The 14,598-nt window shown below is 41.0% G+C and overlaps 1 protein-coding gene across 1 annotated transcript in view; it reads right to left on the reverse strand.

Annotated features, from left to right (window-relative positions):
• Positions 1-14,598, reverse strand: part of diaph2 (diaphanous-related formin 2) — a gene marked incomplete at its 5' end in the record, with an annotated part of 361,962 nt that overhangs the window by 327,350 nt on the left and 20,014 nt on the right. Inside the window, 2 exons of the mRNA XM_083890769.1 lie at positions 8,638-8,658; positions 14,397-14,501. Coding sequence (XP_083746895.1) covers positions 8,638-8,658; positions 14,397-14,501 — 126 coding nt within the window. The remainder of the gene's footprint in view (positions 1-8,637; positions 8,659-14,396; positions 14,502-14,598) is intronic.

Genomic DNA, 14,598 nt, shown 5'->3' on the forward strand with positions numbered 1-14,598 from the left:
TCACCTCACATGCTGGGTCTATAGCCAACATCAAGGACATCACCATTCGGAGCACTATACATCTACCATCAGTTCAGCCTCAGGTCAATATCTAGTAATTGGCCCCATTCTACAGAAATGCTTTAAACATTTTGAGCACAAAATGATAGAGCCACAAGCTTTGTCGATATATATTCAGCAATTTCTTTGTATTTATTTGGCAATTTACTTGGAGAAAAGCAAGACGACCGTATGGCTGTGCATTAAAAATTGATGTGCTATGTTAGTGAGGCCACATGAGCTGAATGAAAAGGTGGAGAAATCATGATCGCGAGCACAGCATGGGTAAGTAGTAAAGGTGTACTTTTCCACCACTCTCTTTTGCAGTTCCTGTGCTGGGAAACAACCGAGGACATGAAGCCATATCCAGCCAAGACCACAGGAAGAACACTAGTGGCCGCAAATCTGTGTCACATCCAGAGCACAGGGTGTCGATAGTATGGCTTTCATGGAAAGGTTGAGTCAGAGAGGAGACAAAGATTTGATGTTTTTTTTCTCTCTCTCTCTCTCTCTCTGAGGGAAAGAACTGTGATTGAATACACAAAAAGAGTGCAACAGCGATGGATGTCAGTCAACAAGAACAGTGTATGAGGGGGGATATATATGGAGAGAACCAGAAGCAAAGACAGGGATATCAATGGTGTGCTTCTGGAAGCATAACTGATATCTTGTAGGTAAGGGACTGCATCTGTTCATCAGAGTGAGGCTGATCTAATAAATAATTCAGGTACGACTGCACAAAAGAGTTGTCAATACAACATGTCTTGTTGATTGCAGGTAAGGCAACATATGTTCCCGTGATTACACAAGGGAAGTGTTAAAAGGAAAATGAGTAAAACTAGCAGAGGTTGGCTGTCATACACAATGTCAGAGAGGGAGCCTCAGTTTGAGCTCGGTAAACAAGGGGAGAAAAATGATCATACATCTGTTTTTAATCCTCGTTTTACCCCTTTATCATCAGTAGGAGGGCTAATGTACTGATCTATGAAGGCAGACCACTCTGAATGCTGTTGAGCCCTTTCACACTTTCTCTACCCCTAAAGACCAAACATCTAACAAATGGCATTAGTGGCACGCACAGCGGTGGTTTCGTGGGCTAAGAAAAAAAAACCCATTAGGTCAATTCCATAACAACAATGTGGCTTTCAGTCGTGTATGCACTGCACCCACTGGCCAAATCAGTGGACACCCACTGCCACCAAGTGCTGGCCTTCAGTACTACAATACTGGCGGGAGTACTGCAGCTGTTTCCGCCTCCGCCCTAAGAGGCAGACAAGCATCCATGTATGACCAGCCACTGTGCGCAAATAACACACTGGAATGCAATTTCATTAGCACTGTTGTGAAACCTTTGTAATGACCTACAGTAAACCGTGTACAGTAAAAAGGAGACACAACTATCTCATTTCCAAAAAGCTTGTGACCAGGATGTGACCAAGGATGCTTGTAGGAAGAAAAACCCTCTCTGTATTAAAGCACCACTCTCAGGTGCAGCTAATCAAGGCTTGCAGCTTCAGTCTTCATTTCGGTGTGAGTTTAGTTTTCTATTCATTTGTTTATTATTTTACATGTATTCATCATTTCAGGGCCAGGGACAATCCTGTCAGTAAACAGCTTAAGAGTGATACAGCTTGAAGGCTGTCATTTCAAAACTGTGGCCTGTTTTTTTTGGTTTTTTTTTCCTGAGCACCCTCAGAAAAGAAGCTGCAATCCACACAATAACACAGCGAGTGATCTGGCCTTGATCAAGTCACCAATCATTACAGCACAGAGCTGTATAGGGAATCGGCGGGGGGGGGGGGCTGAAACTTGGCTGTTGATGAGGCGATTATGTGGCTTTACTCTTGTGCCTCCAAGTATGACAGTGCTATGAAAGCAATGCAGCCGGCTATACCTTGTTAGCACTCTGTTGTGCTGAGTGGACTAGTTGGCTGAGCAGTAAGGCGCTCCCACAGGGCATGGTGGGTTTACTGCAAGGGAAGGGAGGGATTATAAACTGGCCATCAATGTGACTCTCTCCAAAGCTACAGGGACATTGGCTTCCACTCATGCTGACCATGGGTCCATCTTAACAGTTCCCTTTGTTTGTACTTATAGCCTCAAAACCATTCGCCGTGTCAGTTGGGAAACAGATATAAGAAATCAACAGGTTTTTAGCAGTATACGTTATAGTGGACACCTCCATCATTGGAATTTAAGTCCATAAATTGTCAGTGTGAAGTCTGTATTGGGATCCTCTGAAAATACATGAGGGAGAGCCTTATAGGGCTCGGAGCAGAAGAGCACTACCCTACTACCCACAGCAGGCATCCTCCATGCAAATCTTGACATACTCAGACGAGTCCACATTTCACAGGGAGTGCATTTTGAAATAGCAGACACCTCCATCAACGCAAATAACTTACTAAATATACACAGATGTAGAGAAGGGTATCAAAAACCTAAAGAAGCAAATAAAGAAATCGGGAGTGACTGAGGGAGCAGGCAACCATAAAACATGGGGATACACAGAATTTCACAGCTGTGTGAACAGTTAAAGCAGATGCGATGGGATGTGATGGTGGATGCATACAGAGAGGCGGGTTGTAAAAATATGCTATAAACTTTATGGAGCCTAATGCGGCCCTTCAGCAGCCTCCTGCCGAGCTGAGCATGTCGACAGTGCCGTTGAGTCTGTGACAGAGCTGTGGGGGAGAGATGTACAACTGAGAGCATAGCCAGTATTCACAAGCTCCATCACTGGTGTGGGGATGTGCATACAGTACATAAAAATCATAGAAATGCAATCAAAAGAACTAAGAATCCTATTTTTCCCCCCTCTCTTTCTCCCTCTAAAATATACTCCATCATGCTCGCCCTCCTGCACAATATCCAAATCCAGGATGTAATAATCTAGTCTATTGGAAGTGCATGGGGAAAAAAGGGCTACTCACCACACGCACAGATATTCAAGCATGCACACACACCAACACAAATACAGACAAACTATAAAGCACTGCCATAGCCACTGTTCAATCCAATATCAGCACACTGTGCCCACTCCAGCCTTTCATGTTCCCTTCAAAATAACAAGATCCAGGTCTCCTCTCTGATTGAAGAGGAAGCATTGTTTCTGCCTTTGAAAAAACATACATGTTTTATGGGCGTGGAGAGGAGACGTGTGAGGAGAAAATATAGCAGGGAAAAGAAAATAATTAAAAGATAAAAAGTGAAAAGGGAAAAATGAATAGAAGACAAATGCTGATGGAAAAGTAACCTCAATTTTTCATCCCCAGTGGGAGCTGGTGTTGACTCGATCCTTCCCACGCAGCCAACCCTCTGTCACAGCAAGCTTTTGCTTCTTCCACAGCCCACAAAGGTCAATTTAAGCATAAACGCCTCAAGACAAGCTTTTTTGGCACAAAACAGCAACATTAATTGCTTATGTAGACTGTAAAGTTCAACATTACAAGGCAAATTTAACCCTGGTTACTACACTGAGAACATAGGTTGTAATAGCACGTCTATGCTCCATCAAAATTAACTAATTCTCACTGTTAAATTTTACACAAAATATCTAGATTTAAAAAAAAGGTTAATACCACAATAGATTTTTTTTTTTTTTAAATAGCCTCAGGACCAAAACTCAGTTTCTGAAAATCTGACATTTGATCACAATAATTATTAGAACCGAGTAATCTGAAACCTTTTTATCATTATATTGTTCTAATCAAGACTATATTGTCCTTGTTGCTTTTTTCTATTCACTGTCATCATGAGCTTGCTCGCTGTGGCAACTATTGGGTTTTTCTTTATGATATAATAAGTCCTAAAAGTTTGTGCATTGAGATAATATTATATTCTATTATGATCCTGACCCTCGTAGCACAGAAAGGACGCAGTGAATAGTATTTTTCACTAAATAAAAACTGCATTTGTGTAAATAATGCAGCAAATATTAATAAGCCATTACAAACAGCTGAGATGGGATCTGTAGATAGGCTATTCAACAACAGTTCCTCTCCGAGACAACTTTTTATGTTCATCGGATGAACTCTGAAAGAAGCTTTCAGCCTATCAAGGAAACATCTCATTCAAACAGTCCTATCCACTGCATGTTTCCTTGATCTTAATTTAAGCCAGAATGTATGGTGAACACTCGCTGAGGGCACGGGAGGCGCATGATTAATTTTTCATTGCCGTTCTTTTAAAGCACCAAGGACATATGCCACATCAAATTTGCTTAACCCCAGCACCTAGCTTAATAGTTTGCTTGAATCAAGAAGTCTTTTAAAATGATGTGGTTTTGGCAGGTAAACAGGAGAATCGTTAATTTCTTGCTTTTCAGATTCACTATTTTCCCCCAATGAACAAACACTTGGTTGAAGATAAAGAGAAGCATATATATCACATTTTTCATTTGAATTGCATGGTCATTACAGACAAACAACATTGCATAGCACTGTATATCAGAAGCATTAGGTCATCTGCTCTCTCCAGCGCTAACCGTAGCCATATGCTGCATGCAATACAATTTCATTAAAGACTAATTTCCAAATCTTCCAGTTTGGGGGTTACAAACCCTAGTCCTCCTATCACCACTGGTACCACAGTTGCCTTTACTCCCCACGTTTCTAGCTGCTCTTTTTCTCAAGCTTCTCGTGTTCCTTCTTATTGATGTTGCCGTCTCTTGAGACTTAGCAGGTCATCATTGGGAGCCATCTTCCCAATGGATACTTGGATGTTAGTTGTTTAATCCTGAACAGTGGTTTTGACACTAGTCCTGCGCCCCCTTCATTCGGCTTGGTGAACAATCTCAATGTCCTGGACTATAGGGTCAAACCCTTTGTGCAACTTTAACATCGCTTTTCGTATTCCTTCAGCTGGCAACATCGCTAAAAAGCAGCACCGATGTTCCAGTTTCGCCTTGTTCACTGTCCTTCTCCTTTTTTTTGGAAAGCTGCATCTAAAAACTTTCTTCTCTCAGTAGGTTGTGCTCCAGAGGTCGAAGGGACAATTAATTCTTGCTGTAGTTTCGCTGCCGTGACTCACTATGCCTGCCTGTTGCTGCTTCCGTGTGTCTGGTGTAGTGTCAAGTTGTGTATCCTGAGGCAGGTAATACCAGGGCTGTGCACCTGCTGGCAGGGAGGACTGGTTAAGATTGACAGATACGCAAGCCAGCAATTACGTCAAAAAGTTATATCCCTTGGCTGTATCCACAATGAAATGAAAAGACAAACACTTCAGAATTCTGCAGAAAACACTTTCTATGAATCACACTTTGTGCCACTTCTGACATCTCAGAGCTGACCAGCATGTTAACATGGAAATAAGCAGTCATCTGTCCAGTCATACAGGTGTTAATTACCTCCCAGTGGTCTGGGGTTAGCCAGCCCAGGTCATATACTCTTTCTTAATTCAAATGCACTGTCACTGTCATAGTCCAGAAGCATTCCTCAGAAATGGCGGCATAAAAAAGACAAAAGTCTACGTTCACACCAACACAATGTGGACCATGACTTGTGACAAATCAGCCCAATCTTTACAGAGACTGATGTTGTAAAGCTGTCACTGTTTTGGTCAAATGACAGCAGTGTCTGACTCATCTGCACTGTTCAGGTCTACCTGCAGGCATGTTGTTACCTTGGTAGGTGTGGTGCTATTATTTATTTTTTTTCTCGATCTTGCTTAAGGAGGTGAAGCAAGCATTGGTGAATGAGCAATGTTGCACACTTACACGCTTCTCAGACTCGATTAGAACCAATTCACACAGTTGTCTATTCCACCCATCATTCTCTCCAGAGAGAGGGGAAAGTGCCAGAGAAATTTCATGCCTGAGACAGAGGAGTTACAGTTATGTGTTCCCAATAGACAATCTTGACTAACCCTCTCCTTCCAGCACACCTGAGAGCGCTATATCCCACTGACGTACGCCGACAGCGTGAAAATAGGAAGCTGCCAGTAAAGCAAAAACTGTTGCCCAAGACCAGCTAACCAGGCGAAATTTGTTCTCCTGTTTTTTCCTGTTTCACTGGAGCATTTAAAGAATGACAGCTCATAGCCTTCACTATGTTAGCCATATCTGTAGACTTCTATTGGAGGACTGACACAGTGGATGCAAAGGTCAGGTCAAATGCTTCAATATACTCTCAAGTTTAAAAGATACTTCTTGACAACCTGGGTCTCTGGCACTTTCCACATGATTTGCAGAACATCAGAAAATCTGCCTCCACAGCTCAGTTGAGCAGTCATGACACAAGCTGGGCCATTTCTGTCATATTCCACTTACTTAACACAATGTGACTATTGCTGCCGATCGAGAGCTACTCCATCAGCATCTATAAAGGCCAAGCCAAAAACCCACTCCTCCTACAAAAATAACCAAGCACAAAAGACCAGTTTGACAAAGAGGGAGAAAATGCAATCGATACAAAACGTCTCTGTAAAATGCTTCAAAGAACCAGGTTTGTCTGAGTGTATAGGCAGAGCAGAAGCCAGGTCACAGTGTGCTGCTTTACCTTGTCTGTGTTCCCGTTAAGCTTTACAGTCCTCTTAATCCTTACAAAGCTCTCAAAAGGCAATGAAATACAATTTAAAGTGATAATTTAACACTTGCTAAACCAATAATGGAGTGTTACTTCTTTTTTCGAGAGCCCCCCCCCCCTTAAGAATACCATCAGAAACGCTTCTTACAAAAGAACAAGGTGCCACTATATGGGATCTTGAGATGGAAAATAAGAAAGGAGAACTGTGCGCGTAGTGAAGAGACATTTAAGCCTTGCCTTACACTGACAACCTACATCAAATTATATTTTAGATAATTTAGGGTTTGTTTTTGCAAACTAGCCTGAGGTAAAGTGAATATTACAAAAAAGCTCAAACAATGCTTATGTAAGAAAACAGTCTTGTGGACCTCACTGCTTTCACACATTTGTTGCAAATTCAAATACATGGCCATGGGACAGTGTGCTATGACGAAATATGGGCAAAAAAAAGCAAAAAAAACAGCTGCCAAGAAGACGATATTAAAAATTTAATGAAACACTTGAACATCCTTGAAAAAAGCAAAGTGTTGCTGGGTTTGACTGTCATCCTCCTCTTGTGATAAACTGTCGGCACTAACCAGACCCCCCCCCCCAAAAAAAAATGAAATTCTGAACTCCTCAGAGCAAGTGACAAGACATGATTGACAGATTATAGCAGTCATGTGACAAACATTCTCACTCCCTCAAGGATCCATGTGAGAACTTTTCAGTGTATTTCATCCGGTCTCCAAACCTTGGGAAAACTTACAATTTTGATCACATTTGGACACTTGGAAATGTTTTATTCTCAAACCATGTTTGGGTTCTCTCTTCCTCTTCTTCTTCTTCTTCTTGCCATGGTTGTAAAAGAGGCCCCGTACCTCTTAATATTGCAGTGAAAATAAATCAGACAGGAGGGAAAATGCAAGACGAGAAGAAATGTCCACCAACTGCTTGTGCTTCAGACATGTAGTATACCCACCGCTATGGTAAATATGTATGTATTTCTAATTATGAAAAAGCTTTGGAGTTGTAAAGCGGGTCAGGGACTTGAAATATGTTGTATGATGGTAATACAATGACATTTTGTAAGAAAATTGCATTTAAAACTGTCCAGGAACCAGTATTGAGGCCATGATATTATTACTAGTGTCAAAGTGTAGTATTCTGTGTTCACCTATATGATAATTGACAAGTGACCTGATCTGCTGACACGACACTAAACACCTAATAGAGATTCAACGGTGGACTATCAAAATGAAGTGGTACCCAAAACAAATTGCTGGATAGCTTTCCCCTGCCATCTACAGCAGGGCGCACCTGTGGAAAAACAAATAAACTGGACCCCGATGACCTTGCCATTGGTGCCAATGGAAAGCATGAGGAGAGAAGTGCCACACACATACACAAGCACTTCATGAATGTGCACATGAATGGGTGGATGCGACTTGAAGTGCAAAGTGCTTTGAGTGGTGCTTAAGACTGGAATAGCCGTAGCAATGCAGTCAATTTACTAAATTCATTGTGTATGGTATCGTCTTTTTGTCATTTTGTGTGTGCATGTGCGTGAGACAAATGCGTGTGCTAAAAGCATTAAGTGATATATATTCTCAGTATGTGATGAGTCTCAGACAGAATGAGCACAGTTGGAATCATTTAGATGCAGCATGTCCTGATAAACAGATTACGCAGCAGATTATGAGTATTTGTGTAAAAGCGATCTCTCTTTGTTGGTATGCTAATGCGTGTTACACTGCGATCCATTTCAAAAGAAACGGAAAAACCAACAAAAGGCCTTCCAGTTAAATTTCCACCCTGTATAATTTCAGAATCCCTCATTTGAAAGTGCAACCATTCACGTTCAAAAATTGTGTTTGTAATTTATCGCCTTTCCAAATTACAAACCATTAGCAATAGCAGGGCTGAAAATAAAAATCCAGGCCATAAAAATGACCTCATCATCACTTCGGAATGTGCTTCTTGACAATGTTCCAAAAAGAGTGTGTATGTGTGTGTGCGTGTGTGTGTGTGAGTCGGGAAGACACATATTATAAGGAACAAGATTCAGATGCCAAATAAATAATGGGCTACTTACCGCAACTTTGCTCCCAGTTATCTGCATGCAGCGATCAGCGGAGAAGGTTAATGTGCAAAAAGACACAAACAGCACAATTATTAGTAGGCTGGAGACTGGGAGTCCTCTCCATTACACGTTGAGGCATTAGCGTAAACTTGTGTGACATCAAACATTCTTCACACAATTATAGCATACACTCTACGGCTTCACTTTTTAAAAGCCAACAAGGGAACACTTGTAATTATGAATATGCAAAAGATAATGTCTGTGTTTGTCAAGAGCAATTCCCCCAATATTTTTTTTTTTATTATTCTTAATAAGCAGGAAACATGAAATGTGGCTAAATCAAAACATTTAGGCAAAGGAACTACACAAGTATGTTCATCAGAAAAAAAGGTACTGTCAAATACATGGCAACAACAGCTGTGGATGTGATGCGTCAACACGTTTAAACATGCAGGAATGATCATGCAATTAACAGGGTAAAATATGATTGTCGTTGCGACTCAGTGACAGATATAGACTCAAAGATTCATTGCGGATCTGGAACGGTGGCTACTGTGGACAAAAAGGCCACAGAGAGTCAATCAATCAGCTGCCATTAGCACTGGACTTCAGGTGTCAAATTTGTGTGGCAGAGCTACGATGAGCCCACGCCGTCAGCGCGACTCATGGAGTTTAACCTTGTTATCTGCCAACAGTGACGGGGAGCAGGATTGTTTTTATTTGTGCAACCACGGAGCTTGTTTCACAGTAGGAGGGTGTCTGTCAGCTGCGTAAATGTATTCTAATCTGTGACTGAGTGTCTCTTTCTCCGCTGCACGTTTCAGAGGAAAATGCAATTGACTGCCGAAAGTTACAGAGCACACTGGGCTCTTCGTCTTTTACTACCTCGTTTTTTTTTGTTTTTTTTCTCTCTCCTGTTTCCACTCTCCTCTTTCTAATCTGCCTTTCCATTTCTTTTATTGTCAATCTCAAACTCTGTGGTGATTTGATGCTTGAGAACCCCTCTCCAGCAGTTTATGATAGCCATAAAGCCTGTTTAACACATGCCATCACCTGACCACGCACATGCTACTTTTTAATCATACCATGTAGCCACGTTTTCCAGTCTGGGCAATGCGGCGTTTTATTGCCGTAAGTTCTTTGCACACTTTTTTTTGTGATTAATTTACAGTTTTTGTCTTCAACACATGCAACAATACATCTAAAATATGTAAGGACCAGGTGTTGTGTGTTTGTGCTTTAGCTCTTTGTATGAGACAGTGGGAGTCTCCTCCTATTCTACCTTGGAAAATAGGAAGTCTCCTTTGTGGAGTTAGGAGGAGGAGCAGATAATCATCACTGAATGTTACTGAAGTCATCAATTTTTTTTTTCCAAAGAACTGAAAAAGTGTTTTAACTGTTGCAAACATGCTTTGCTGCCAGAACAAAAGTTATTTGCAGTTTTGTGTGTATATCTGCCAACGCTGCGGAATATTTTTTTTTTAGAAGACTGCTGGCTAGACACCTTGGAATGATTCGCAATGTCAAATCAGAACTTGAATATTTTCCACAGATGTTGATGCATGTAATTGTGCATAAAAAATACTCTAATCCTTTTTTTTTTAAACGCAGTTTAGCTAAAATAACAGACACCATCTTAAGGGTTCTTACACTCTTAGAAATAAGGGTTACAAAAGGGTCATTCTACAAGGGCTGAGGTTCTACCTGGAACCATTTGCTTCTGAAAAACCCTTTCCCGAAGAAAGGGTTCATCCAGAGAACCCTTTAAAACCCCTTTCTTGAATAAAGGGTTTTAAAAGGGTTCTTGGTGGAACCCTCCAAAAGGTTCTACCTGGAGCCAAAAAGGGTTCTCCGATGAGGACAAGCCGAAGAACCTTATACGGTTCTACTTAGCACTTTTATTTCTAAGAGTGTAGAGAAGGAGGAAGGAGCTCAAGCAAAAGCACCATGAACTTTCACCAATAAGTTCGTATATTGAATCCAATGTAGCACCTTGTTCTCGAAAACACCAGCAGAACTGCACAGAGCACAAACTATAATTTGACTCGTGTCAAAGGTGTTATTATTTTTGCGAGACCTGTTTTGAGCATCTCTTACACGGCAAACCTTGAAAAAACTTGAAGGCGGTACGATGACATGCCTTAAAAGTCACCGTAAACCTGACACCACTTAATCTAAGGTTAGCTGACAGCTGGCAGAGGTTTCATCCGATAAGTGGTGTTCTAATATTGCCTGTGCATCCAGGGCTCCACTTGGCTGTGTGTGTGTGTGTGTGTGAATGTGGGAAAAAGCCTCGTGATGCATTTTTATTATTATTTTTTATAAGTAATAAAATTAAGAACAGGGTTAGAATAAATATTGTTTGTTTTCTAGGGCGGCGGCAATTATATTTACAGCATTAATGTCATTAAACTACAGTATAGTAACAATCTATGGAGGCACTAAACAGGCTGATACATTTTAAAATATTCATGACCTGAAATTACAGTGTGAAGTTAAATGAAGAGCACAGACATCTGTCACTATCCTCTGCTGCTCTGTTCTCCTCCCTGTTGCTGTTGATGTGGATTCATCACCTGCAGATGCCGTGAAAGAGAGGGGGTGGGGGGGGGGGGGGTGGGGGTGGCGGCTGGTGTCTCAGCCTGTAGCTATAAGGTTACAGAAAATGTGACACATTTGAAGGTATGTGGCAAATGACTCTTGAAGTCTACACGCAGAGAGCTTTCATTTAAGCTTGTTCATAACAATTTACTATCAGCTTAACAAGTGTGGATGTGTAAAAACGTACCTGGGAGCAGTTTCAAATATCACTTTGTAACGTGGCTTTCTACACAGGTGGTGTGATAACGCCTTCTTTGTTGTCAGAGTAAAATAATAATTTCTCACTGACTTCCCCGCTGCAGATATACTGCCCACTGTGTGTGTGTGTGAGGACATTTCAAATAGTTTTCTTCTTTGGTTTAGGCTGTGTGAGTGTTGTATATATACAACTATTGAAAACCTGATGTGATTGGTGGCACATTAAAATAATTTTCCCCCCATTTTATCACTTTCAGGCAGTCTTTGGCAAAGTGCTTGTTTCACATTTTTAATCGCAAAGATGATGAAAAGACGATTTATTGGTCTGCACTGATAAACACTCATTAGTTTAATAATAAAAGGACTGGATGATCTGAGCCAAGGCCAGACCCCATTAAGAGAACAAGGTGGCACATTGATGGTAACATCAAACAAAACTACATTTAAATGAATATAAGAACGGACGCCCCCACCCGCCCACACATGGCGCGAGCATCCTCCTCCCTCCTGCTAGTGAAACATTTGGGATTTAGCAAGGAAAACATTGACTGTCAGTAGACAAAGTAGGTCTCTGAGAGTTAAGTAAGTGCATTAGTGTAAAAGGAATTCAGGCGGTTTTGATGAGGTTGGCACACATTTGTAGCAGGAAGAGAAAACAAGAAATGAGGTAAAAGAGAGAAGAAAAAAAAAGGCAATGTTCCATGCAAAGCTGATGGTCAAGGACATCCACAGACACACACCAACAAAAGCAGAACTGGGTACCGTTGATTCACAGCTCATATTCAGATGAACAGGGTCAATGTAGTATTTTCCCTTGAAAAGATATCCATTTTGTGTTTGGGGGGGGGGGGGGGGGTAATTTGCTAGACTCCTGCTGAGGCACCTTGGTAGATTATGGGCCTGTTCTCAATCTTTCCCCGGTGATAGACCAGCTGAGAGATGGCAATTCACAGGAACGGGGGATAAAAAAGCTTTGACTTTCATTTGAAAGTCAAAGTTGATGTATTTTGCTGGAATATACAAAGTAATAATCATGCTTCTCTCATCAAGCATTTTCCTACAGATACTTAATAATGTATAGCCTTTGTGTCACAAAATAACATTTACATACTTTTAATTTTTGTGCATTTTTTTTGTTGAAAAAAAACCGCACATGTTCAAATGAAAAGGCCTACAAAGAAAAAAATGGGACAAACTGGGGACACAGCTGTAGGTGAGGAAATGTAAGTTTTGCTGGGGGAGAGCTGGTGACATTCATACACAGTATGTTCCACTTTTATTTCATGGATGCAATTAAACATAAGTAAATGTTTAGAACCCACACTGCAATCGCACAACGTTGCATGAATGTTTGGTGGAAAAGGATGGAGTCATATGAACAGTGAGAGCACCACAGGAAAAGAAAAAGACACCCCAAAAAAGTCCAAAATCCATCACCGACATCTTTTTTTTCCCCCTCCATTTCAAACACAACATGTTCTATTTTAGTCCACAGTGCATGCACACCAGCAACCAAATAAACACATTAGTACCAGATAATGTTTAAAACAAAAGTTGTTTCTTTCAAAAAATAAAGCAGCCACTTCTACATTAAAGCATGCATAACAACTCTCGTGGTTATTATACCTTTTCAGATATAACATTTACTGTACTTACTGCTGATTTTGGGCTACACATACACTTCTAAGATGAGAATTATCCTTATGTCAAGAGATTATTAAACCCCAAGTCACACTAAGATATTACAATAGATAAGATATAACATATTGAGCTTAAAGTAAAATCTATTAAAACTGTTGTAGTTCGTTTGCTAAAATGATAGCATCTGAGACTGATACTGTACACTCTGGTATTGTGTAACTGTGCAATTTTGCATGACTGTGTGTATGCACTGATACAGTACATCATCACTGACACCACCCCCCCCCCTCCTTCAGTGCTACTGAATATGATAGCAGGGTGCTGACAGACACATCACATTTTGTCCTCTGTCTTTTGACTACAAAGATTATGTTATTCATTTGAATAAAATATCGGCGCTCACAAAGCATAATGGGCCCTGCGAGGAATTCAATCATTTCGGATAATCATCATTATCAATAATGCCAGTTAATTACCATAACAATGAGCAAAGTAATAAATGACGATGTCAGGAGAGCACTTCCCGGTTCAGGAAACAGTGGGGACAGATATCACTTCTTTTTCTTTTTTTCTTCCCTTCTACCTCACAAGCTTGGTTTTTAACTTCAGAAGATGATTACACTCAATTCTGTTTGTTGCAATAGAGATGCTTTGCTCTACGAGAATAGATAACGTAATCCTAATTTGAATCTGCAATAATTATTCAAAATATAAAACCATTTAGTCTGTAAAAGTTATTCTGATGAAACGCGAAAATTAAACTGTGTGGTGAAGCCATTCACAGTGTGGCATGACTACAGGCTTTTCTTAGGCTCATGCTGGAAACCGGCTCTGTATTGAGGTGTAGTTGATAAACACAGACAATGGAACAAGGCACTGCCTCCACCACTGGGCAAAGAACTCATGCATGCACCCAACTGGACAACCCAACACAAATTCATGCGCACACACACACACACACACACACGCACGCACGCACGACTGGGCAAGCCGCTGACAAGAAACCTAGAATTGTGTGAGTAAATAACTACAATTTATAGCCCTTTGATTGTGGCACAATGAGGGGGGGGGGGGGGGGGGAACAATGAGGAGAGTAAATCAAAACTGCAATCAAAGATATGTGACCCAAGCATGAGAAGTGAGGAGTGAGGCGATGGCAGGAGGTAAGGGTGCACAAAGTGAGGATGACGCAGCAAGCCATAAAGCAGAGGGTATCAAGTTAAACTCCACGTCAAGTGGATCGTCATGACGCTTTCCGTCGACCCTCTACAATTATACGGTACACTTGATTTGTATAATGATGCAGCTCTTAAGTGTGTTCTCTCACTTACAGATTTGGCAGTGGCGGAGATGTACTGGACGACCATCTCACGTTTGGTGCTCAAGTCTTTTCCACGCAGGGGGGCTTTGCGGTCCTCGTTCAGGTTCATGTCCTCCTACATAGACACACACAAATACACACATATTATATATAGTGAGAAATTAGGATTTGGGTAAAGAATAAGGAAATTATTTTATTTTATGAATATTAAA

Source organism: Microchirus variegatus, assembly GCF_963457635.1.
Source record: "Microchirus variegatus genome assembly, chromosome: 6".
Taxonomy (NCBI): Eukaryota; Metazoa; Chordata; class Actinopteri; order Pleuronectiformes; family Soleidae; genus Microchirus; species Microchirus variegatus.